Source organism: Perna viridis, chromosome 6 (assembly GCF_037379345.1).
Source record: "Perna viridis isolate PV_CMFRI_1.1 ecotype Kerala chromosome 6, ASM3737934v1, whole genome shotgun sequence".
In the NCBI taxonomy this organism is placed as follows: Eukaryota; Metazoa; Mollusca; class Bivalvia; order Mytilida; family Mytilidae; genus Perna; species Perna viridis.
Genome location: NC_142450.1, coordinates 46,097,537 through 46,124,088, shown reverse-complemented (window position 1 = coordinate 46,124,088; position 26,552 = coordinate 46,097,537). Strand labels below are relative to the sequence as shown.

The window sequence follows — 26,552 nt, the reverse complement described above, 5'->3', positions numbered from 1 at the left end:
CTTAAAATTATAATAGACAAACCAATATCCAGGGAGATGAGAGAAATCCGGATTTAAATATTTTACACAAGCGAGTCATATGGTTCTTGTGCTATATTTTTATGCCAGTAAAAAAGCGTTAGGCTGTAAAGTCTGCAATTTAATTTATTTCTGAAAAATTCAAGCCCAGAGCCAAAAAATCAAGTAATCTGTACTAAATAAAGTATCTGTTGTATTTTTAATTAACCTTTTTCAGGTATATTGGAAGACAGATTTATGGATAAAATGAATACATATTTATTTTATTAGATTAGTAGTGTGCTGGTAAATGTATCACTATGACTGTGTTCTGTTTCGTTGTGTTTCGGTGAAGAAATGAACACTTTACCGAGAAACCCAAATAGTCGTCCATAACACCTCGGATTTTTACCTATAGCTTCCCCAGAATGATAGTTGAACTACCACCAGTATTTTTTGGTCTGCTTTTAACTTTGGTCATTCCCCTTTTGTTTTGCTTTTACCAAGCGAAACGGAAAAAATCTAAACCCCTTCCACCGCTTTGTAAAGGCTGGATTCCATGGTTGGGCTGTGCAATTGATTTTGGGAAGAGCCCTTTAAATTACATCGCTCAGAAACGAAAGGTACAAAGTCTATAAATTATACATATGCATTAAAATACAGTATACATGGTACTCAGGTAAAATACAATATTGAATTAGCACAAAATTATCAATAGTATATGGCTATGGAAGATAACATAATTAAAAATATGATTTGTATACTAAAACCAATTGGTTTTTTTTTAAGTTTAGACATAACTATAATCCCAAAGTATTTTCACAAGTTTGAGCTGCATAATAATAATAATCAATATTCTTTGAAACTATCAAATTACATGTATGTATAAAATGTGTATGATTTTAAGTTATAAAATAATGATAAATAAACGTATTTATGGATGTTCTTGTTCATTGCATCTTATTGAAAATTTAAAAAGGGAAAATATTCATTTCCATATATAGTGAAGGGACATGTGTCATATGTCCATTTATCATTCAATTCATAAATAATAATGATCTCATATGCGAAAATCAAATCGGATTTAAAGAAAAGTGCAGAACTACTGACCACATCTTAACAATCAAGTTAATAATCGATGCATATAAAACAAAGAAAAAGAAAGTTTTTGCAGCATTTATAGATCTAAGAAAGGCTTTCGACACAGTATGGTGAGAAGGTTTATTTTATAAACTTTGTAAAAATAAATTCCCTGCCCAAATTTTTAATATGTTATATTCTATGTATAGAGAGACCCTAGTTGAAAAATCAAGTTTAAACAAGGCCTAGGTAGAACATTTGTATCAAAATGTGGAGTAAAACAAGGGGATGTTCTTAAACCCATTTTATTTAATCTATACATTAATGATCTTGTTACAAATCTAAATGAATCTCAGACTGATCCAGTTGTTCTGGGTGATCTTACTATTAATTTTCTTTTGTATGCAGACGATATTATTTTACTGTTAAACACCGAAAGTGGTCTACAAAAATCTCTAGATGTATTAGAAAAAAATTGTTCATCATGGAAACTAGATGCAAACGAACAAAAGTCTTAAATTATGGTCTTCAATTCAAATGGGAAAACCCATTTAAACAGTTTTAAAATCAATAATACCTATATTGAAACTGTAAAAACATACTGCTATCTTGGAATAACTTTTAAATACAACTGTAATATAAATGTGTCCACAAAACTATGAATGGAAAAGGGTCGCAAAGCCTGGTTTAAAATAAGAAAACCATGAGACTTAATAATGCTAGTGGTTTATTGAAAAAACTATTTGACTTGTAAGTCCAATTACATTATATGGATGTGAAGTTTGGGGTGCATATTGCAATCTTAATGATACTGACCCATTTGAACACTTACATATCAAATTTATTAAAGAAATTTTAGGAATACATAGTAAAGCAACAAATGTTGCATGCTTAACTGAGCTTAATAGACACCCTTTACAACAGAAAGTAAAAATACTAACAATAAAATTTTGAGGATATATCTCCAATTCAGCGAATACTTTGGTAAACAAAATATATACAAATATCCCAGATTCAAATAAATGGATAACAACAATTAAATTATGGATAAAGAAACTTGGTTTTGGCTACTTAATTGATAATAATAGCAATATGAAAAATATCTTATCTATTATCAAACAAAGACTCCATGGTCAAACCTTACAAAACCAAAATAGTAGTTTAGGTGAAAGCAATAAATTATCTTTCTATAAAACTATCTATAGACAAAACCAAAGGCCTTCCTATGTTGATGTCTGTAGATACACGCCTGATAGGTCAACAATTTGTAAATATGGAATGTGTCCACTCTCTAGCAATAGAGAAATGTCGCTATAAAAATGGCTTTCATTGAATATATCAGTAAATGTCAAGACCCCTAATTTTAAATTGTTGAGATTATGAGATGTTAAGATACTCGGTTTTCAAAATAATTAATTTTAAACCCCAAATTATACTGTAATTTTTTACAAGCACTCTTTCTATGATGTCTATTTACTTTTTTTTCACAGTTGAGTCACCACTGTGCAACTTCCTACGTTTAATCAAACTTTATATCTTTCTTTTTTCTTTGTTGTTGGTGTCAGAAATTACATACTTTGTTTCTATTATTTGTGTTATGACCATTTATGTAAATGTGTTAGAACAAATAAAAAAAAAGTTAACTTTTGTATCATAAAACTTTAAAACCTTTCAAGGAAAATGTTTTAAAATGTTGTATGGTAAGCCAAAGTGGACAAAAATCAATATTTTGTAATATTAGAAAATCATTTTTTAATATTACAAAATCATTTTTTTCAATGTTAGAAAATATTTTTTTAATATTAGAAATTCATTTTGTAATATTAAAATTTCATTTTTTAATATTACAAATTCCTGATTTAGTAATACATGTATTACAAATTGAATGTGTAATATTGGAAATGAATTTGTAATATTAGAAAATCATTTTGCAATATTGCAAAATCAGTCACATTTTTTGATATTACAAAATGATTTTCTGATATTAAAAAATCGTAATTGAATACAACAAATCCATTTTTAATATTAGAAAATCAATTTCTAATATTAAAAAATCATTTTTTCATATTAGAAATTCAATTGAATTTTTAATATATAAAATGATTTTTTTAATATTTAAAAAGGGTTTTGTAATATTAGAAATTCAATTTGTGATATTAAAAAATGAATTGGTAATATTAAAAATTCATTTTTTAGTATTAGAAAACACTTATTTTTGTCCACTTTGGCTTGCCATAATGTTGCATACAAGCTTGAAAATAGAAAACAAAGGGTTTGCAGTCCACATTTAATCAAATGGTTGTTACAAATAAATTGTAAAAAATGGCATCCTTTATACATTCATGAAAATAAATTTGAAGTTCCCTAAGAAAACTGAATTATTGTGCTTAAACTTGGTGCCGGAAGGTAGGAAAATAGAAAATGAAGTGTTTTACACCAACTGGAGTTATATTTTTATGCCCTGATCATTGGGGTATTATCAATTTATCCTTTTGTGGCAACTTAACACAGCCATGTCTTGCACTTCTGTGCAAAAAACTTTTTTTAACTATGAAAGAAATTAATGATGTGAAGTTCAGAGTTTTACTTAATGTCACCAGTATTTCATAAATTCAGAGGATGTATGATAAAGTCCCTGTTGTTAAAAGTAATTACTCTTTATTTACAAATCTGATATAATCAAATCCACTCTCGAGCATGTGATAAAGCAGGATTTTGATTTCTTGCTATTTTGAATACAGGTCTATGTTTATTGTAAATCTTTTAAAATAAAATAATTAAAAAAGCTCAGATAATACTATGTATAATCAAGGATTACAGCACAGTTATATCAGTAGTATAAATAAAAAGGATAAAAATTATGAAAAAAACTTCTGCTGTACAGTAATTGACTGGAAATCAAACTGAATTGTGGTTATTGTACAGGTCATATACATAAATATTATTGTATAGGTTGTTATAATTTTCTCAGTACATATGTATCAAACATTCCTATTTTGGGAAGGCTTGGTATGGAATGGGTTATTAAATTGTATAAGAAACATAGGGTCTTTAAGTATATATTGTAATATTGTTTACCTTTAATGTTTAATACATTTGTTTTCATAGACAACACAATTTTGTTCGAAAAAAAATATAATAATTTGTAGTTTTAATTACAGCTTGGACCTATATTTACCTTGTATGTAGCTGGTGAACGTTTAACATTTATAACAGAGGCGGAAGATTTCCACTATTTTTTCCAGTCACCCTTTGTGGACTTTCAAAAAGCAGTGCAAGATCCTGTTTTAAATGTCGGTAGGTTTATTTTCATACACTAAAAAAAAAAATAAGGTTTGAATGATCATTTGATCAGTTCCCTTTATTAGAAATATCACCTGCTTTTTAAAGCTATTACCATAAATATCAATCAGCACTTTCAATGTTAGTATTGGATTTTAATTTACCCCAAATTAATTTCTTGAAGTATTCTGTGTACAGTGCTCTCTAGGAACTTTAATTGTCTTATGCCAAAATTGGGTGAATCATGATCTCAATGAAAATCACTGAAAACAAAGTTTAATTATGTTTTTATTTTTCGATATGAAACATGGACATTGAGTTTCATCCAGTGCTTACATAGCAGAATGATGAAAATATAGCACTGCATAACTGCATATGATCATTGATGAAAAAATGTTTGCTGTTTTTATTTTTATTCTGTTATAAACACATAAGAATAGGAAATACATACAATGTTGAGAAGAAATACATTTATAACCATCAATGTTTTTTTATTGCAGCCTCTGTCAGCAAAACTTCCTTTTTTACCTATCATACCAAGATACATGACTTAGTGAAGGGGAGATTGGCTTCTTCCAGATTAGTTTATTTTTGTGATGGGCTTTGTCAGGAGTTTAATGATCAGCTGGCAAAACTTGGCCCTCAAGGTACTATCCTGAAACTTTAGATACCTGCTGCTCTTTTTTTATTTGCAAAAATGTAAGATTTGACATTCACATTGGGTAGCATTAAGGGAAATTGAAAAAAAAACAGTTGAAAGACAATAAGTTTCTTGTAGAAAGTATAGCACCAACATAGGATTAAAATTTGTTAATTTAATACTATGCATGTGCCATTGATCGAGAGTAAAAGTACTGATAATGTTTTATCTTCTTTAAATACAATCAGCAGCACATAAAGAGCCCACCTGGACCAAAGATTTATAAGGGTGATATTGCCATCACTTTGCATTCATCGTCTTCAGACATGTTTACTTTTGCCTAAGAATTTTCTTCTCTGAAACCAGTCAGTACATTACAAATGTTACTAGCATTCTTGGGATATATAACACGAAATAAAATTATACCTCTGTTTCCTGTTACAAGTCAGAAAAAAAGGGTTGGTAGGACAGGATTTTATTTTATTTCATTTTTCTAAAATTTCGTAGAAAACAACTTCAAAATACATCTTATTAAACACAAGGACCTTGTGGAAACTGAAAATTGACTTCTATCTGTCAGGTCATTAGTTGGTACTTTTTGTTGTTTAAGGAAGGAACTTTCAATCAATAGAATGACTGTCAACACCTAGGGAAGTCTTTATAGGGATGAATTTGTACAGTTTCTTCTATTGATTCCTTTGTTTTATACTCCCACTAAATGAATGGGTGGTACATTGGAATCACTTTGTCCATCTATCATTTGTAGCAACTTTCCTGGTTCCCAACTGATGGTTTAATTTCAAATCTGGCATTTAACTTCATATAGATGGGGCAAACATTGTCAGCCATTTTAGGTGCTGTCGGATATCAAATTCCTGTTTCATGGGACTTAGCCACTTTTCACTGTATGGAATGATAGAGGAAATGTTCATCACTAAAAATTTGACTCACAATAAATAGATTGATTTAAAATTTAGTGTGTTACATCATATAGATAGGGCATATGTTCTATGTGATTTTGGTTTCTCTACATTCTCAACTTCCTTTACTAGTGGGGATATACCTAGCACAACAACACATGCAACTTCAAGTTGCTTATACTAGTATCTTGAAAACTGTATTAATTTATATTAAGGAACTTTTAGTTAATAAAATTATTCTTATGACAAGGTATAGAACAACATGTAAGGTTAAACTTGATATAAAGTTCTTGAGTATAGATTCCACAGAAGGTGAAATTTAACAATTTGTTTTTGTTTTTTTAATCGTATAATTTCCTTCATTTCTGAATACTTTTGAATGTCATTAATTGCTGAATAATGTACAAATCTCCATGAAAGAACTTTTGCCTTTGAACTGTCAAGAAAAGTTTGTTTGTTGTTTCTAGGTGAGCAATATAACTTCTCATTCATTTACTCCTCTGTTATGAATAGAAAAGATGACCATATTGGAATTTTAAAAGGAATTAGTTCCCTAGTAATTGCTGTTTAATGTAGTTTTTTTGTTTGTCTTTTTACAGGAAGCAGTGATCTTCTTTTGTTGGTCAGAAAGACAATGTATGCATCTGTGATGAACAATCTGTTTGGAAAGGATATGCTACCTGTTGATAATGAGGTAAAATTGTCAGCATTGTATTGTATTGAGTATTTCTGTGGTATAAGGCTATTTTTTATACTTCAGTCTTCTATTTGAGCAGTCAAAATGCATTATAGTATTATTAAACATATGATATATAGTTATTTTGGTGTCACAAATGTGAAAGTGTTTTAAAGTTACCAAGTTGTAACCTGCTCCAGGACTTAATTGGATTTTTCTTGTCAATAATCCTTTCTTTTGAAATTATTTTTGCAGTATAAAGTCAACAATGAAACATTGACTTGATAAAAAAAAACATGATATAGATATACAATTTTGGCTCAAACTGGAAAAAATGTTTGGCACAGCCTTGCATTTTCCTGGAGTTCTTGCCTAATCCAATATTGGTTTGATAACTTGTTAAGGTGTATATGGCCTACATTAACTGTAGGTAAGTGAGCTAGTACATACAACTACATATAAACTTTGTTACGAAGCCAATTGTGTATGGTTAATTGTCACCTTTAACCACAGTCATAAAGCCTATAGGATTGTGGTCACAGTCATAAAGCCTATAGGGTTGTGGTCACTGTCATAAAGCCTATAGGATTGTAAACACGGACCTAAAGCCTATAGGATTGAAACTGCAGTCATAAAGCCTATAGGATTGTGGTCACAGTCATAAAGCCTATAGGATTGTAAACACGGACCTAAAGCCTATAGGATTGAAACTGCAGTCATAAAGCCTATAGGATTGTGGTCACAGTCATAAAGCCTATAGGATTGTAACCACAGACCTAAAGCTTATAGGATTGTAACCATAGTCGTAAAGTCTTTAGGATTGTAACCACAGTCATAAAGCCTATAGGATTGTAACCACAGACCTAAAGCCTATAGGATTGTAACCATAGTCCTAAAGCCTATAGGATTGTAACCACAGTCATAAAGCCTATAGGATTGTAACCATCTATCAACAAAGTGTTGTTTACAAGAATTAGAAGATTTGTTAATGTCTGTTACAGAAGGAATTTGAGAAACTAGAGAAGATGTTTGTCATATTTGATGATCACTTTGAGTATGGGGCAAGGTTACCCCCGTTCTTTCTAAAGTAAGTAAAAAAAATAATAAAATGCACACAATTGTATAAATCAACAATCTGATATTGATTCACTAGAATTTTTTAGTTATCCTTGTAACAGCCATAATGAAAATAAATACTAAAGTGCAAATGTTTGGTCACTTTTAAAGATATCCAATTCCTGAAATATAAAACCTAGATCAAAGTTAAGATTTTTTTTCAGGGACTGGTGTACAGCCAAGAAGTACCTGCTGACTTTGTTTGGTGGTGTGGTACAGAAGTTACAAGGAACTAAAGCCAGGGATGAGGAAGAGGTTGGGTTTTGAATATAACATTGGAATAGTTTAGAAAAGAGTAGAATCAATTCAAGTCTCAATTACATTTAAAATGTAAATTGAAGTCTGTAATTCTGGTATAATTAAAACAGTACAGATACATTAACAGTACTACTAAAACCTGTGTAATTTGCATTTAGTGTTTTTTTTGTTTTTGTTTTTAAATAAGTTGAAGTACAATATATAGACAACTCATCTATTCTAAAATGTTAAAAAGGTTTAGGATGCATTTGCATTAAAATAAAAATTAGATTTAAAAGCCTATGAAATTGAAACAAAATGTCCTTAAAGAGGAGGTGTGTTGCTACTATCTAGTCTCCTTGAGCAGATATCCTGATACCACAGGTAATAGTCTCAGTGCTATTCTGCTGTTGTAGTGAAACTTTCAATACTACTATGTAAATATCAAGTACTTCATCTTCATCTCTATATTTCTGTAGTGTGTTAATTTTATTCATATTGCTCACTAATTGATTCTATATTGTAAGCATATAGAATACAGGCCTCTCAATTTCAAAAGTAATGTACCCCCTCTCTCTTTTAAAAGCTACACATGCTACATAAAACACCAGTAAAAATATAAAACCTAAAATCCATACAACATTGTGATTTATAGCCTGAGAACTAAACCCAATTAACCCATGTTTTTCATAGACATTACTGCAGACCCTGTTACAGTTGGTACAGGATGATTACAAACCAAACTACAGTTTGTTGTTACTTTGGGCCTCACTAGCTAATGCTATACCTGTAAGTAGACGAACTACAGATGTTGTTACTTTGGGCCTCAGGAACTACGGATGTTGTTACTTTAGGCCCCACTAGCTAATGCTATACCTGTAAGTAGACGAACTACGGATGTTGTTACTTTGGGCCTCACGAACTACAGATGTTGTTACTTTGGGCCTCACTAGCTAATACTATACCTGTAAGTAGAGGAACTACGGATGTTGTTACTTTGGGCCTCACTAGCTAATTCTATATCTGTAAATAGACGAACTATGGATGTTGTTACTTTGGGCCCCACTAGCTAATGCTATACCTGTAAGTAGACGAACTACAGATGTTGTTACTTTGGGCCCCATGAACTACGGATGTTGTTACTTTGGGCCCCACTAGCTAATGCTATACCTGTAAGTAGACGAACTACGGATGTTGTTACTTTGGGCCCCATGAACTACGGATGTTGTTACTTTAGGCCCCACTAGCTAATGCTATACCTGTAAGTAGACGAACTACGGATGTTGTTACTTTGGGCCTCACGAACTACAGATGTTGTTACTTTGGGCCTCACTAGCTAATACTATACCTGTAAGTAGAGGAACTACGGATGTTGTTACTTTGGGCCTCACTAGCTAATTCTATATCTGTAAATAGACGAACTATGGATGTTGTTACTTTGGGCCCCACGAACTACGGATGTTGTTACTTTAGGCCCCACTAGCTAATGCTATACCTGTAAGTAGACGAACTACGGATGTTGTTACTTTGGGCCCCACGAACTACGGATGTTGTTACTTTGGGCCTCACTAGCTAATGCTATACCTGTAAGTAGACGAACTACGGATGTTGTTACTTTAGGCCTCACGAACTACGGATGTTGTTACTTTAGGCCCCACTAGCTAATTCTATACCTGTAAGTAGACGAACTACGGATGTTGTTACTTTAGGCCTCACGAACTACGGATGTTGTTACTTTAGGCCCCACTAGCTAATTCTATACCTGTAAGTAGACGAACTACGGATGTTGTTACTTTAGGCCTCACGAACTACGGATGTTGTTACTTTGGGCCCCACTAGCTAATGCTATACCTGTAAGTAGACGAACTACGGATGTTGTTACTTTGGGCCCCATGAACTACGGATGTTGTTACTTTAGGCCCCACTAGCTAATTCTATACCTGTAAGTAGACGAACTATGGATGTTGTTACTTTGGGCCCCACTAGCTAATTCTATACCTGTAAGTAGACGAACTACGGATGTTGTTACTTTGGGCCTCACTAGCTAATTCTATACCTGTAAGTAGACGAACTACGGATGTTGTTACTTTAGGCCTCACGAACTACGGATGTTGTTACTTTAGGCCCCACTAGCTAATTCTATATCTGTAAGTAGACGAACTACGGATGTTGTTACTTCAGGCCCCACGAACTACGGATGTTGTTACTTTGGGCCTCACTAGCTAATGCTATACCTGTAAGTAGACGAACTACGGATGTTGTTACTTTAGGCCTCACGAACTACGGATGTTGTTACTTTGGGCCTCACTAGCTAATTCTATACCTGTAAGTAGACGAACTACGGATGTTGTTACTTTGGGCCTCACTAGCTAATTCTATATCTGTAAGTAGATGAACTACGGATGTTGTTACTTTGGGCCCCATGAACTACGGATGTTGTTACTTTGGGCCTCACTAGCTAATTCTATATCTGTAAGTAGATGAACTACGGATGTTGTTACTTTGGGCCCCATGAACTACGGATGTTGTTACTTTGGGCCCCACTAGCTAATGCTATACCTGTAAGTAGACGAACTACGGATGTTGTTACTTTGGGCCCCACTAGCTAATTCTATACCTGTAAGTAGACAAACTACGGATGTTGTTACTTTAGGCCTCACGAACTACGGATGTTGTTACTTTAGGCCCCACTAGCTAATTCTATATCTGTAAGTAGACGAACTACGGATGTTGTTACTTTAGGCCTCACGAACTACGGATGTTGTTACTTTGGGCCCCACTAGCTAATGCTATACCTGTAAGTAGACGAACTACGGATGTTGTTACTTTGGGCCCCATGAACTACGGATGTTGTTACTTTAGGCCTCACTAGCTAATGCTATACCTGTAAGTAGACGAACTACGGATGTTGTTACTTTAGGCCTCAGGAACTACGGATGTTGTTACTTTGGGCCTCACTAGCTAATGCTATACCTGTAAGTAGACGAACTACGGATGTTGTTACTTTAGGCCTCAGGAACTACGGATGTTGTTACTTTAGGCCCCACTAGCTAATGCTATACCTGTAAGTAGACGAACTACGGATGTTGTTACTTTGGGCCCCACGAACTACGGATGTTGTTACTTTAGGCCTCACGAACTACAGATGTTGTTACTTTAGGCCCCACTAGCTAATTCTATACCTGTAAGTAGACGAACTATGGATGTTGTTACTTTGGGCCCCACTAGCTAATTCTATACCTGTAAGTAGACGAACTACGGATGTTGTTACTTTGGGCCCCACTAGCTAATTCTATACCTGTAAGTAGACGAACTACGGATGTTGTTACTTTAGGCCTCACGAACTACGGATGTTGTTACTTTAGGCCCCACTAGCTAATTCTATATCTGTAAATAGACGAACTATGGATGTTGTTACTTTAGGCCTCACGAACTACGGATGTTGTTACTTTGGGCCCCACTAGCTAATGCTATACCTGTAAGTAGACGAACTACGGATGTTGTTACTTTAGGCCTCAGGAACTACGGATGTTGTTACTTTGGGCCCCACTAGCTAATGCTATACCTGTAAGTAGACGAACTACGGATGTTGTTACTTTGGGCCCCACGAACTACGGATGTTGTTACTTTAGGCCTCACGAACTACGGATGTTGTTACTTTAGGCCTCACGAACTACGGATGTTGTTACTTTGGGCCTCACTAGCTAATGCTATACCTGTAAGTAGACGAACTACGGATGTTGTTACTTTGGGCCCCACGAACTACGGATGTTGTTACTTTGGGCCCCACGAACTACGGATGTTGTTACTTTAGGCCCCACTAGCTAATGCTATACCTGTAAGTAGACGAACTACGGATGTTGTTACTTTAGGCCTCACGAACTACGGATGTTGTTACTTTAGGCCCCACTAGCCAATTCTATACCTGTAAGTAGACGAACTACGGATGTTGTTACTTTGGGCCCCACTAGCTAATTCTATACCTGTAAGTAGACGAACTACGGATGTTGTTACTTTGGGCCCCACTAGCTAATTCTATACCTGTAAGTAGATGAACTACGGATGTTGTTACTTTAGGCCTCACGAACTACGGATGTTGTTACTTTGGGCCTCACTAGCTAATTCTATACCTGTAAGTAGACGAACTACGGATGTTGTTACTTTAGGCCTCACGAACTACGGATGTTGTTACTTTGGGCCCCACTAGCTAATGCTATACCTGTATGTAGACGAACTACAGATGTTGTTACTTTGGGCCCCACGAACTACGGATGTTGTTACTTTGGGCCTCACTAGCTAATGCTATACCTGTAAGTAGACGAACTACGGATGTTGTTACTTTGGGCCTCACTAGCTAATTCTATACCTGTAAGTAGACGAACTACGGATGTTGTTACTTTGGGCCCCACGAACTACGGATGTTGTTACTTTGGGCCCCACTAGCTAATTCTATACCTGTAAGTAGACGAACTACGGATGTTGTTACTTTAGGCCTCACGAACTACGGATGTTGTTACTTTGGGCCTCACTAGCTAATACTATACCTGTAAGTAGAGGAACTACGGATGTTGTTACTTTAGGCCTCACGAACTACGGATGTTGTTACTTTGGGCCCCACTAGCTAATGCTATACCTGTAAGTAGACGAACTACGGATGTTGTTACTTTGGGCCCCACGAACTACAGATGTTGTTACTTTGGGCCTCACTAGCTAATACTATACCTGTAAGTAGACGAACTACGGATGTTGTTACTTTGGGCCTCACTAGCTAATTCTATACCTGTAAGTAGACGAACTACGGATGTTGTTACTTTGGGCCCCACGAACTACGGATGTTGTTACTTTGGGCCCCACTAGCTAATTCTATACCTGTAAGTAGACGAACTACGGATGTTGTTACTTTAGGCCTCACGAACTACGGATGTTGTTACTTTGGGCCCCACTAGCTAATGCTATACCTGTAAGTAGACGAACTACGGATGTTGTTACTTTGGGCCCCATGAACTACGGATGTTGTTACTTTAGGCCTCACTAGCTAATGCTATACCTGTAAGTAGACGAACTACGGATGTTGTTACTTTGGGCCCCACTAGCTAATTCTATACCTGTAAGTAGACGAACTACGGATGTTGTTACTTTAGGCCTCACGAACTACAGATGTTGTTACTTTAGGCCCCACTAGCTAATTCTATACCTGTAAGTAGACGAACTACGGATGTTGTTACTTTAGGCCCCACTAGCTAATTCTATACCTGTAAGTAGAGGAACTACGGATGTTGTTACTTTAGGCCCCACGAATTACGGATGTTGTTACTTAAGGCCCCACGAACTACGGATGTTGTTACTTTGGGCCCCACGAACTACGGATGTTGTTACTTTGGGCCTCACTAGCTAATACTATACCTGTAAGTAGACGAACTACGGATGTTGTTACTTTAGGCCTCACGAACTACGGATGTTGTTACTTTGGGCCCCACTAGCTAATTCTATACCAGTAAGTAGACGAACTACGGATGTTGTTACTTTAGGCCTCACGATCTACGGATGTTACTTTAGGCCTCACGAACTACGGATGTTGTTACTTTGGGCCTCTCTAGCTAATTCTATACCTGTAAGTAGACGAACTACGGATGTTGTTACTTTAGGCCTCACTAGCTAATGATATACCAGTTAGTAGATGTAATAACATACTAAATTAATTACAGATTTTCTATATAAATTGTTGTTTTGAAATATCAGCTATCATGTTCTTATGTGTTACAAAATTCACTAGAATTTTGTTGGTTACAATAGTTTGATTTTCACGGAAAGTTTATTTTTCCCTAATGTGTGTATTATTGGATTTGAATACACTCATAAAAAGCTGTTAAGTATGGTTCTGCCTAAAAACCAGGCAGGGGGTGATTCATCATATCTTAAGATAATCAATGAAACTGTATAAATCCATTTGTTAGGTCCTGAAAACAACTCTTAATATGTTCATGTGCTTGGATCTGCTACTTATTGTGAAATATTTTTTCACTGGTTGTAGTGTAGAAATTCTGGTGGGAAGTTTTCCTGTACTTTTTCTGTAGTAGAATATAACTAAAATTTAAGTGTTAATATCTCCAGTTGACTACTTATATTTGCAAATACAGTTTCTATGGGGCCTACAGAAAGATTTGCAATAAAAAATATTTGGTATAAAGAAATGCATGAAGCACCCTTTATAAGCATCTGCCAGGTTTTTAGGCAGAGCTGTACTTAAATAAAAAAAAAGCAATGTTTGTAAATGTTTTCAATATCTGATTGTGTGTTACTCTATTTGATAAACAGATTACATTTTGGACCTTAGCTTATATACTGCATGATGAAAGGGTCTTGAAAAAACTGAGAGCAGAGTTAACTGAAGTATTTGGACAACCTGGTATGGGCTTTAGCTAATTTGGCTCTCACTTTGGTTTTCCTTTTAGCACTTAATCAGGAAATGCACTAAATTTCACCTCCAATTTGGAATGCTTAGTAGCTATTAGTTATTCTATACTCTTTGTGAGTACTATTTTTATATCCTGCTCCAAAGGATTGGAGGGTATACTGTTTTATCCTTGTCCATGTGTCTGCGTTTCCATGTTTCTGTAACACTTTTTTCCTGATATCATGTCAGAGTGCAAGCAGGAGTATCAATTGTGACCTATTGCTCACAGATATTTTGTTTTCTATGATGTGAGTCCTTTAATGTTCAATAATTGATAGTTGTATAATATGAGGCATGTGTAACCTGTAAGAGGACGAAGTAAAATATATTGATATATTTATACATAATAATGTCTTTTACAGTTTTAATCAACTCTTCATAGTTTAACAACACTTTAAGATTTGAGCCATAAACATTTTATGTTGTTTAAGATACGAAACTAAAAAAGATCCTTGCTTTATATTACCTTGCCATTACAAGTTAACTTCCTGTCAGACCGATATCAGGCTCTCAGTGCTTCTAAGGTCAAAAGTTAAATTCTAATTGATTCCCATTATTAGGTCTTATTATGGCATTAGGAAAACAAATAAAAAATAATTTGTAAAACTAGCCTCAACTAAGGGGTTAGTCCTGCCACCATATGTAAGGGGGTTAGCAAGTTTTCTTTGCCTTCTATTATCCAAATAACTTTACCCCTTAGCCATGCCTGCATGACTTACCCTCTGAGTAAGAGTTAGTTTTTCAAATTATTTTTTCCCTCGTTTTCTAAATTCCAAAATAATTCCAAATTTAAATCATACCATGTTTCATCAAGATATGAAGTGGGCAAAATATTTATTATTACAGAATAGGTTGAACTATTATTGAATGCATTTTTAACTTTTATAACAAGTGTGAAATATAATAGTTTGTGGCCATAAATAATAAATTGGATTTCTTTTCTTGTGTATAACACATTGGGTACTGATGATTATTTTATCATTGTATGTTACTAAGTTGGTCCTTACTCAAATTAGTGAGTTTTAAGAAATGAGTATGATCAACTTTATTCTTCATTATAAGATATGAAGGTAACAATTTGATTCAAGATAGAGTAATTCATGTTTAATTGATATTTAATGTGTGAGCAGCAGTTTCCTTACTTACAGTCTAAAGTTAGTGTTAGCTTTGTAAAAGACCAGATGTTCAAAATATTTATCCACTGGATAGGTCCAGTACAACCTATACAAGTTGTCCACTGGATAAAAAGTTATCTGGCGGGTAAAGTTTTGAACAACTGGACTCAGTAAAACAGGGTTGAATGTTGTAGTCACCTAAATGTGTCACCTCTTTCAATTTGGGTGAAATGTACATGTATGTTTGTTAGTAAGAAGTGGTTTACATGTACTGTTATCTGTTCAGTCTATTATAACAGTATCATTGATAGAATTGAAAAATAAGTGGTGGAAATATTTTGAAAATTTAAATGAAGTAAGTTCTTGATACAACAATATTTACTTCAATTTGATCACTTGTTAAAGTCTTTTCTAACACAATCTTATATAATATTTTTAATACAAATGTACCTTTTTTATGGTTTGATTTTTTTATTCCATATATAGGAAAGAATTGTATTTTCTTTGTTTTACATAGGTCCATCTTTGGCTACAACAGAAATAAATTTGAAAAAGTGCCGATATTTGAAATATTGTATTTTGGAAAGTATAAGATTGAGATCACCAGGAGTGATTATAAGAAGGGTCACTGAAACATCAATCCTTTTGTCTGTTCTTTTCATTTATACTTAATTTATTGATGTGAGGGAAAATGTGAGTTTATTTAGCTAAATTTGATACACATTAAAGTATTTATTGACACAATGACCTGAGGATACCCTGTTTTCTTTGGTAATCTTTGTCTTCCATGAGAAGCCATGTTGGTTGCTATGGATTTAAGTTAGTTTACACCCAGTACCAATTTTAACATTTGCTATATGTATCACAGGGGTGCATACTCAATTTTCTATTTGCCAAATAGAAAAGTCTGAGGTCAGAGTAATTTTTTTATGATTGTAATTAGTTTTATATGAGTAACTGATTGACCTCATATTTTTTGGCAATAGGACTTGAGAAATGATCATTTGTGAATGCAGAAAAGGGATTAAATTTGTAAAACAAATTAATTTATCTCATCCTTTTGTTAAAATATTGTTACATTTGTATATATAACTTAAACTAATTCTTCAGTACAAGTTCTACAAGTTTGATAGAGACATATTTTGGTATAGCACATTTTCATAATTCTGGATTCACATTTATACATAGCTATTTGAAAACAGTAATATTTTCTATCTTTGATAGCTAAGGGTTATGGTCCTGTCCAATGGAGACATGACTGTAACAATGATATTTTGCATGATTGAAGCTTTTATATTTAATAACATTCTAGAAATCATTATCTTTCATGAAGGGATTTCACAAACCATTAAAGAAGACGACCTAAGAAGATTACCCTATTTAAAATGGTGTGTTTTAGAAGCTGTGAGATTACGGCCTACTGGAATCATCACTCGGCGCGTTGTCAAATCATTTACATTGAGGGTGAGCTAGGTTTCTCAAGCAAGAATGTGTAGTTAAAATTGTTTTCAAAAACAATCTTTTAATGGGGTGAGAACCCACAAGTGAACATACAGTGAATATGTTAAGGGTCAATGAAGGTTCAATCGTTTTGAGGGATCAGTATTTGTTTACCAGTTCTTTCTAATTAGGGGTCAACAGGTTTACATTGTCAATTAAACAGATTCATAAAAAGCAATGATTCTTTTGTACTATATACTTTCAATTTTTATATTGGGGAATCGGGCGTCTTGATCAAAAATTTAGTTTGCTATATATATATGAAGTTGTTTGGCCCCAATGCCATTCAACTTGAGATTGTTTTGTCCCTATTCCCAGACCAGCCTAATATCCATTCACCTTTTTGGGAAATATATAATCAGTGGTAAACAAGCTGGTAGAACATTAACCCATGGTGAAACAACCTGTCGGGAATAGATAATCAGAAATATACATATTATATACTGTAAATTGGGATATATTTGTGGTTTTCTTTCAAAATATGCATGTGTAATATTTTTGCTGTTTAATTTTGCTTGGCTCTGAATGATAAGTGTTTTATTTTTTGCAAAAAATCCTTCATCATCAAGAAAGAAATCTAATACTACTAGCAACAGATTTATTGTTTACCTGGATAAATGAAGGATGAATTTAATTGTTGTGTCGGACACCTGTTGTCTGTTGCTTACATATTACAATATGAAAAATCACTGACCTCCATTGTGACCAATACATTGATTTATATTAGGTTTCTAAGTTTCCCCATCTGTTTTACTGTAGTGTGTTTAATTTTGGCACTTTCAAAAAATGTTACCAAAATAAAGCTACAGCCAAAATATTCCAATAATAAAAATTAATTAGGATGAAACAATCTGTGAGAGTAGATAATTTAGGCTAAAAAGCCATAGATATACTAATAATTAGGGTGAAACCTTTTTGGAAAACAATCTGGAAAATTGATAACCAGGGCAAGGGAAACAACCATTTAGCTAGATGAAATGACCTTGAGGGACATTTTATCAGGGCTAGCAACTCAGTCCCAACTAAGGGTATGCATTATATGTTAGGGGCAAATAAGTGTTTCCTCTCAATTTTTTAATACCATGTAAGAGGCTATGGTGAATTTCTTGTATGTTACACATTTTTTGTTTGTCAACTGCAAAAGGTTGCACCCATGTTGTTTAGTATCCAGTACATTTGGTCGTATCCACTTCCTGTAATAAAATTTCATACTTTATTATTTTATGGCATTATATAGCTGCATAACTCTTACTTTTTCTGATCATACATATAGTGTTCAACATTTATTTTAAATGTTTTTTTTTTTAATTAATTAAGGAAGTTTATTGTAAAATAATCTTTACTTTATTACACTTAAGCTATCTATTAACATTCATTTAATATCCAAAATTCAGATTGTTACTGTTTAGACATCTTATTAGATCTTTTCCAAAAATGATTGTAGATATTGGAACTTTATAATGTACATCTCTCTCTATATGCAGATTTTTAATTGCACCCTGGGACAAGTTTATTACATATTGGCCATGGGATAGGTTAGTGTAATTGACCTTTCATTCAAATTTTACATTTATGGAAATGCTTTTTAGTTACTCTTTATGTACATATTTTGGTGTGATTGTGATAACTACTTTAATTGTTCATTCTCATAATATTTTATAGTAATTTTGACTCCTGTTGATGTTTTTGCTAAAATGCCTGTGGACCATTTAAGTATTTTGCATTTTTTCTTTATTCTCCAATTCATTGCAAAACAGGAAAAATGTTTATGTCTAGCACTTTCATATTAAATATGTTTTTCCATGTATTACAGAAAATGATTTAGATTTATTTCTTGTTGTGTTTGAGGACTTTACACAGCACAATAAATACATTTTTATTTTAGATATTCTTAGGATGTAGCTAATGATATAATCTGCTTTATGAATTTTGTATGTCTAACTACTTATTATTCTACAGGATATGAAAATACCTGAAGGAGACATGTTGATGCTGTCACCATTTTGGGCTCACAGAAATGAGAAATATTTCCCAGAACCATGGAAATACAATCCTGTAAGACATACCAGAAAAGTCACATGATTTTTGTTTAAAATGTTAATGATTGAAAAAAAATTTGAGATATATATCTATTCAATTAGAGATAAATGTTTTCAGAAAGCTTTAACAAATTAAATCAAAGTACTGAAGTACTGAGTCAATGAAGGCCTTCATAGTTTGCTCTGTTCACTTTTCATATCATAAAAATTGGATTGTATACTATTTAAATAGGAAAAGTAATTTTTGAACCTCTGTTTTGAATCAGAGAGGTATACAGTTTTACCCTTGTCTGTGTTGAAATTTTGTAGCACTTTTCTAAGCATCTACTGATCACAGCGGCTTGGAATTTTAATATATTCTTCCTGTAGTTATGCCATATGGTGGAATCTATTTTCAGAAATTCCTCTACTGAGGACTTTGCTTATTTTAACATTATATTTTGCAAGTTGAAATTTTTTCGTCGAACTTTCTCAGCAGCTACTCATCACAGTAGCTTGAGGTTTAAGCACATTGTATTCGTACTTAGGTATGTCATATGGTACGATAATGTTAATAGAGGACTTTATTTTAGACTTTATATTTTGAAAATTGACATTTTTGTGGTGCTTTTCTCAGCAACTACTCATCACAGTGGCTTGAAATTGTAACACATTTTTTCCATAGTTATGCTTTATATTGGGATCCATTTTTCGGAAAATTCGACAAAAACTTCCCGTTTACTGAGGAGTTTGGTTTTTTTCCCTCTTTTAACTATATGGTAGGATCCATTTTGAAAAAGTAAGTTGACAACAGCTTCCTGTTTACCTAAGACTTTGTTTATTTTCCTTATAACGTGGTTGAAAGCGGGGGTATCAGTAGTGAGCCATCGCTCACAGATTTCTTGCTGAATTTTTACTTTGTTAGACACAAAGCTTTTTTCAAAAGAAAGTTATAAACTGAGCAGTCATGACACCTAGACAAAACAAATGGGAGAAAAATTACCCACAACTTTTCATCTTTTCAGTCCTGAGAGACTCAAAAGGGTATTCAAACAGCTTGTATCTTTCAGTATTTTGGATTCCATATACTTGATGGCTAAATCAGATAATTAGCAAGTCCCATTCTAATTAACTGCATTGGTGTGAAATATTCCAAATGGACATAAACTGAAGACTTTTGGTGAATAAAATCTTTACCAACAAACTAAGACAAGAACTGATATATTACATATATTTCAACTGGTGTTGTTAATTGTTATGTGTTTATGTGTTAAGATAACAAATAACAATAGGAATATAATTATGGAAACTGAGCTTGTTACATGTACAATTATTTTGATGCTGTTTACAAGTAGCAATATGTAGAAAAGAGTTGGTTGGTACATATGTACGGCATACAATATCTATATATTTGATGTTCAAATCTTAAGTTAGTAACACAACTATAATCATGTTGTAAGCAGTAAAAAAAGGACAAAGCATTAGAAAAGAGTTAATTATAGTTTTTTTTTATCTATTTATCATAATGTTACTCAGTATAAAGAAGACTACAATTATTGTACATTGATGATTTAAAAAGTTTCCCATTATTACATTACAATATTTTATAATATAAATCTGATTTAAAATGTAGAATGCCTGAAATAATACATGTACTTCATAGTATTACATATGATTATAAGTTGATGTTCTCTTTCAAGGTATTTGAAAAAAAAAGAAATTTTGTTCAAAAGTATCAAATACATGTAACAGTACTATCTAGTGAAGTAGACATTTTTTTACAGAAGCAGACAATTATTTAAATGGTATATATAAAACAAAACTTGTTATATTCATATATGCTGCACCATATTTCCACAATGTAGCATTACATATTTGCTGAAATAATGTTATGTTTCTGCATAAGAACCTTTGTTTAAGGCTGTTTAACATCTACATCTTGGAATAATTCAGCAAATTAAAAAAAAAAAAAATTCAGAACTTGACATGATGATCATCTGGTGAAGGGTGATGCCTTGGTACTGATTATAATTAACGGCCACAGGTGTAGAAAAAAAACTAAAGATAATCAAAATTTTTTCGCAGCTCATACAGGATTTATGTAGAAAGAATGATGTGTGCATTAGGGGATGCTTTTGTGAAGTTACCCACCTTTAAAAAAGTAGTAAAACTGTTTCACGAATGGGTGCCCTTTAGCTTCAGCAACTTTTCTCCTTAACCTGGCAACCCAGTAATATTTTTGTTTCACAAGTTTCTCACAAACATATATATTTAGCGATCCTAGGGTCACTTATGTTATTGACCTGCAGGGAACCAGTGAAATTACTTTTCTCCTAAGGTCACATAAAAAATTAATACTCATGGGATGGTTGGCAACTGTTCGACTGCCACCACATGATCAAACAGTCCAATGAAACAAGTCGTAAAATAGTGCAAACTTATTATACGGACTTCTAAATGAAATGAAAGATGCAAAATTTCTCTTGCATGCTGGTTTTGATAAACTTTGTATTTTAAGATTATTTTTAATCCTTTCTATTTCACGTTTCACTCTATTCCATTGACTATGGTCTGTACCTAGAAACTTGATTGCGGATGCTTGTAAGTGCTATTGTAAAATATGATATAAGCTTAAGGAAGCAAGATTTCATGTGATGCCTACGTCGATTTCAGGCACTGTCGTGGCTTCATTGACAAAAATGAAACAAAAAGATGTGTTTACTCTTCTTTGGCACTAACTCGACAAAAATGTACCGGTAGTGAAGGCAAGTTCTTGAAGAATCATGATAAAAAAGAAAAATAGAATGCACCTACCTTTTTCTAATTTCTGCTTATTTTTCACATTTCCTGAGATAATGTGTTTTTCTTTGGAGACTTGTTAAATTTTTTTGTAAATATTTGATTTGAAATTCATTTTAACATCATCAAACAATTTGTTTTTTTTTTACATTCAACTTAAAAAGCACAACTTTTTTTAACAAGGGCCAAAATAAGGCAAATAAAAAAAAGACATTAGTGAAACAGAATCTTTAGGCAACATTTATAAAAGGCTTGGTGATCCTTTGCTTTCAGTTTATTTGAAAATAAGATGCCTTGTTGAGATTAAATATTTCTCTCATTTTTATTAAAATTATTGCATATGCATTCTCCTTTTAGTGAAGTCATGATCAACCAGCATATTACATCTACAGTGTAGAATCCACTCTCCTTGTAAAAAACTGGTTTCTTAACATGCTTACCAAAGCTCTTGTGTTGACAATTTAAATTTTACTGTCTCGAGTAGGAAAATGGTTTAAACGAATCCTAAATGAAGGAAATCAATATTAAATTGCTGTCTCATTATTTTTTTTAAATAAAAGATACGATAAAAATATCTTTAAATGGAACAAAACTACAGTTACAATGAATGTTTGATTTTAAGGAGAGGTGGAAAGAAGCTGATATAGAAAAAAATGTATTCCTGGATGGTTTTGTTGCCTTTGGTAGTGGAAGATATCAATGTCCTGGCAGGTTGGTGAAATACTACAAATCATGTTTTCTAAAAATGATGATAACTAAAAAAAATTTTCATCTAAGATCAATATTGAACATAAAATAAGAAGTGTTTTAGCTCACTTGGCCGAAGGCCATGTGAGCTATTGCCATCACTTGGCGTCCGGCATCGCCCTTGTTGTCGTTGGGTATAAGTGGGCACCATGATGAGGTCTATCTGTGTTCAAATTTTTGTTTTAATCCATGTTGGAGTTATTCCCCATTTTCAACATTTTTTGCTATTTTTAATGTTATTTCTTTCAAAAATCTTTTCCTCTGACACTGTTTGATCAATTGGAACTAAACTTGGTATGAATGTTACTAAAAATAGAACATAGGGGTGAGACAGTAGTTTTTCGAATATATCTCCAAAACCGTTAGGTTTAGCTGAATTCTGAAATGGGTATAAGTGTGCAGCATGATGAGGTCTATCTGTGTTCAAATTTTTGTTTTAATCCATGTTGGAGTTATTGCCCTTTTTCAACATTTTTTGCTATTTTTAATGTTATTTCTTTCAAAAATCTTTTCCTCTGACACTGTTTGATCAATTGGAACCAAACTTGGTATGAATGTTTCTAAAAATAGAACATAGGGGTCAGACAGTAGTTTTTTGCATATATTTCCAAAACCGTTAAGTTTAGCCAATTCTTTCAATGGCTGAAATGATCCTTATGATAAGTCCTACCAAATACTTCTTGAGTCAAAATAATTGGGCAACTTTCTGTTAAATTTATTGCCCTTGAAAGGCAGAATTCAACCAGGTGAGTGAATCAGGCTCCTGGGTGTCTCTTGTTTATATAAAAGTAAGTACAGAAGACGAACATATTGTTTGATAAAATTGAAAGGAGTCAATAGCTTTGATTCCATATTAGAGATAGTATGCATCTTAAGTCAATGGAGTAATAATGGGTTTTTACATTTTTCAGTGTCCATTTTATTCAAATTATCTCACCTTGAAAATATAATTTATTTATTTGATAAAACAAGTGTGGTTTTATAAAGTATTGATGTATCATTTCTATAAAAATATTTTTCTGAATCTTCATAAGTATGATGAATGAATTTTATCATTTTTACAGTTTGCATTGAGGTGGAGACAATAAACAATATTACCTGAATACAATAAGGTTTGATTAATTTGTAGTAGAATACTGTAAGGATATCAGCTCTATTTTGTTTTATTTTCAGGTGGTATGCTCTTCTAGAGATACAGATGTATGTAGCCATGTTTTTACAGATGTTTGAATGTAAACTTTTGGTGAAGTCAGTCCCAGAACCGGTAAGTCCATTGTAGTGTTACTATCATTATTCTATTATTAACTGTTTATTGTTATTATATTGAGATGAAAAAGTGTGTCTAAGATCATAATAAAGAGTAGTAGAGAACATCTGTAATTTTCCAGTCATACCTTTAACAACATGGTCTGATAAGAGCAGTATGTACCGAAAACCTTTCTTAGCTATTAGCATGGCCCAAATTTTAATACTTCAATTTCAAGAAACACAGTGCCTTTCCGTTTACCTAGGCTTGGACTAATACTGTTGACGTATCAAGTTAATACTGACTAATCAAGGTTTGTGATATGTGAATAAATATCAAGTGGGTTCTTATGGTAAATAAGTATTTCTGATTAATGAAATAATTCATAATGTACATGTATGTGGTTACTTTAACACTTAAATTCATATTTGGTTTCTTTTTTTTGTCTTGATTTTTTAGAGTAAAAAGCATGTAGTTGGAACACAACAGCCAGATGGGCCATGTCCAGCAGAGTACAGACTCAGGACATGAAATGGGGTTGTCATGCTCATTTTTTCATTTTTCTTATATTGTAATTTTTGCTCATGGTTCATTAGTGTTTAGAGAGTTTTTAGTTTGCAATTAAAGGTTTTTTTTTTCAAGTTGCCCAAAATGATGCCATGATTTTATTACACTACCTAATATGGCACTAAAGTTCCTGGGTAATTGTCATTTATGGGAGAAAACACAAGTCAGCTTTTGTTAAATAATGATAGAAATAAATTGGTTTGTGAATTGAAAACCCACATTAGAAAAGGAAGGGCCAATGTGTCCATTTATTCATTCTGTAACAATAAAACACCTTTCTCCTTCAGCATGATTGTAAAATGTCATTTTACATTTCAATATGACCTATACTACCTAAAATCAGTTCTGTGACCTATACTACCTAAACCCAGTTCTGTGATCTATACTACGTAAACCCAGTTCTGTGACCTATACTACCTAAACTTAGTTCTGTGACCTACGCTACTTAAACCCAGTTCTATGACTGAACTAAGACCTGTGTAATTGAACTTAATCTATTTTATTTATTCAGTATTAAAAGTCAACTGACTCATTGGTATGGATGCATCATATTTATGTGATACAACTATTTATATATATTTGTAATAAAAAAAATTGAAAAATGTAGATATTTTTGTGTTGTTTTCTTGATGACAACCATTTTGTACTTTTACTTACTATCAGCCATCAAGCTTATAATGTGGCAGTGCCATCCAATTCATCCATAGATAACAATATAGATTGGAAATCCTTCAATTTATTTTAACCAAATATGATCCTTAGAAAAACAATATTAACTTTTTAACTATATCTCAAAAGTCAAGTTTGTTATTCGAAGAGAGTTGTCAGGTATCCCACTTCTCTTGTTTAGGAATTTTATTACCTTGAAAATAGTACCGTCATAACCAATAGTTAATGCTTTTGAGAAGATATTTCAGAGCATCAATCAGTTTTTGTTACCAATTTGTGCACCATCAAGAATTGGTTTTAACCAAAACATGGTACATTTTTTGTTCTTAGGAATCTGAAACTATTAATTTTCTAAGTAACAGTATTCTGGTACTTTAATTGTTAAAATGTTTTAGTGTAACCAATGCTTTAGTCCAGCCATTTAACAGTAAGTGGTTTTTTTTTTAAACCTAACATATCTGATGTAAAGTTCAGTAAACGTGTGATAAACTTATAATCATGTCATATCTCAGTAATTAATAAAAGGACGTCATATAATGAGAATGGAAATGGTGATTATGTCAAAGAGACAACTACCCCATGAAAAATGTCAGATTAAGGCCACCCATGGGCTTCAATGAAGGACAAGGGAACCCTCACACCACAGGGCAGGCTACAGATAACCCAAAACAACATTATACACAGGTACAGCAAAATAGTTGCCCCTGTATACTCCAGCAACATAAAAGTGAACTGAAAAAGGAAACGAAACAATACATACAGAAGTTCCTGACTTGGTACCGGCACAAAAAATGTGGCAGGGTTAAAGTACTTTGATGAGATCACAACCTTCCCCTTTCTAAATCTGGCCACTGTGGGGAAAAAATATTACTTAATTTAACACACCTAAAAATCAGTTCAAAAAGGTTGAGTGCTTTGTTAAAACAGAAATAAAGAAACTGTATGTTACATGAATGAACAAACAAAGAACTACTAACAGATAACTGACATACCAGCTCCAGACCAGTTTTAACCTACAAAAAGTAGTAATGTATGAATGGCATCATTCATACATATTACAAAACTGGATAGGGTAAAATCTTATATTACTTTCAAACTGGATAGCGTTGCTAGGGTAAAATCGTATATATATCTTCCAAACTAAGAAGTTAAGACGGTATTCCAAATTAAGAAGTTACTAGGGTAAAATCTTATATTGCTTGGAACTGGATAAAGTTACTAGGGTAAAATCTTTTACTACTTCCAAATTAAGAATTACAAGGGTAAAATCTTATATTACTTCCAAACTAAGAACAATACTTTACTGCCTTAAACACTTTAACAACTAAAGTACCAGAAAAATCTTTAATACCCTTAACCTGTAGTTTCAGGAAGGTAACTTTGTTGCCTGTGCACAAATGTCTTTTTGTAAGTTAAAACGAAATATGTGTGTAGTTGAATGGCATTTTTGACTCCCAAGCAAGTAAGTTAGCATTGGCTTTTGAATTTA

General features: G+C 32.9%; 1 protein-coding gene across 2 annotated transcripts; it reads left to right on the top strand.

Annotated features, from left to right (window-relative positions):
• Positions 1 to 388: 388 nt before the first annotated feature.
• Positions 389 to 25,000, top strand: LOC148615268 (24-hydroxycholesterol 7-alpha-hydroxylase-like). Of its 2 annotated transcripts, XM_088590031.1 has the most exons (13): positions 389 to 620; positions 4,239 to 4,374; positions 4,860 to 5,006; positions 6,519 to 6,613; positions 7,597 to 7,682; positions 7,876 to 7,966; positions 8,642 to 8,737; positions 14,264 to 14,354; positions 16,851 to 16,981; positions 18,977 to 19,072; positions 22,457 to 22,545; positions 23,755 to 23,845; positions 24,287 to 25,000. In XM_088590031.1, exons 1-13 carry the CDS (start codon positions 426 to 428, stop codon positions 24,356 to 24,358), a joined length of 1,416 nt encoding a protein of 471 aa, XP_088446157.1. In that variant the 5' UTR covers positions 389 to 425; the 3' UTR covers positions 24,359 to 25,000. The 2 variants fall into 2 exon arrangements, with proteins under 2 accessions (XP_088446157.1, XP_088446158.1); XM_088590032.1 differs by lacking the exons at positions 14,264 to 14,354; positions 16,851 to 16,981 and having other exon boundaries at positions 390 to 620.
• The last annotated feature ends 1,552 nt before the right edge of the window (positions 25,001 to 26,552 follow it).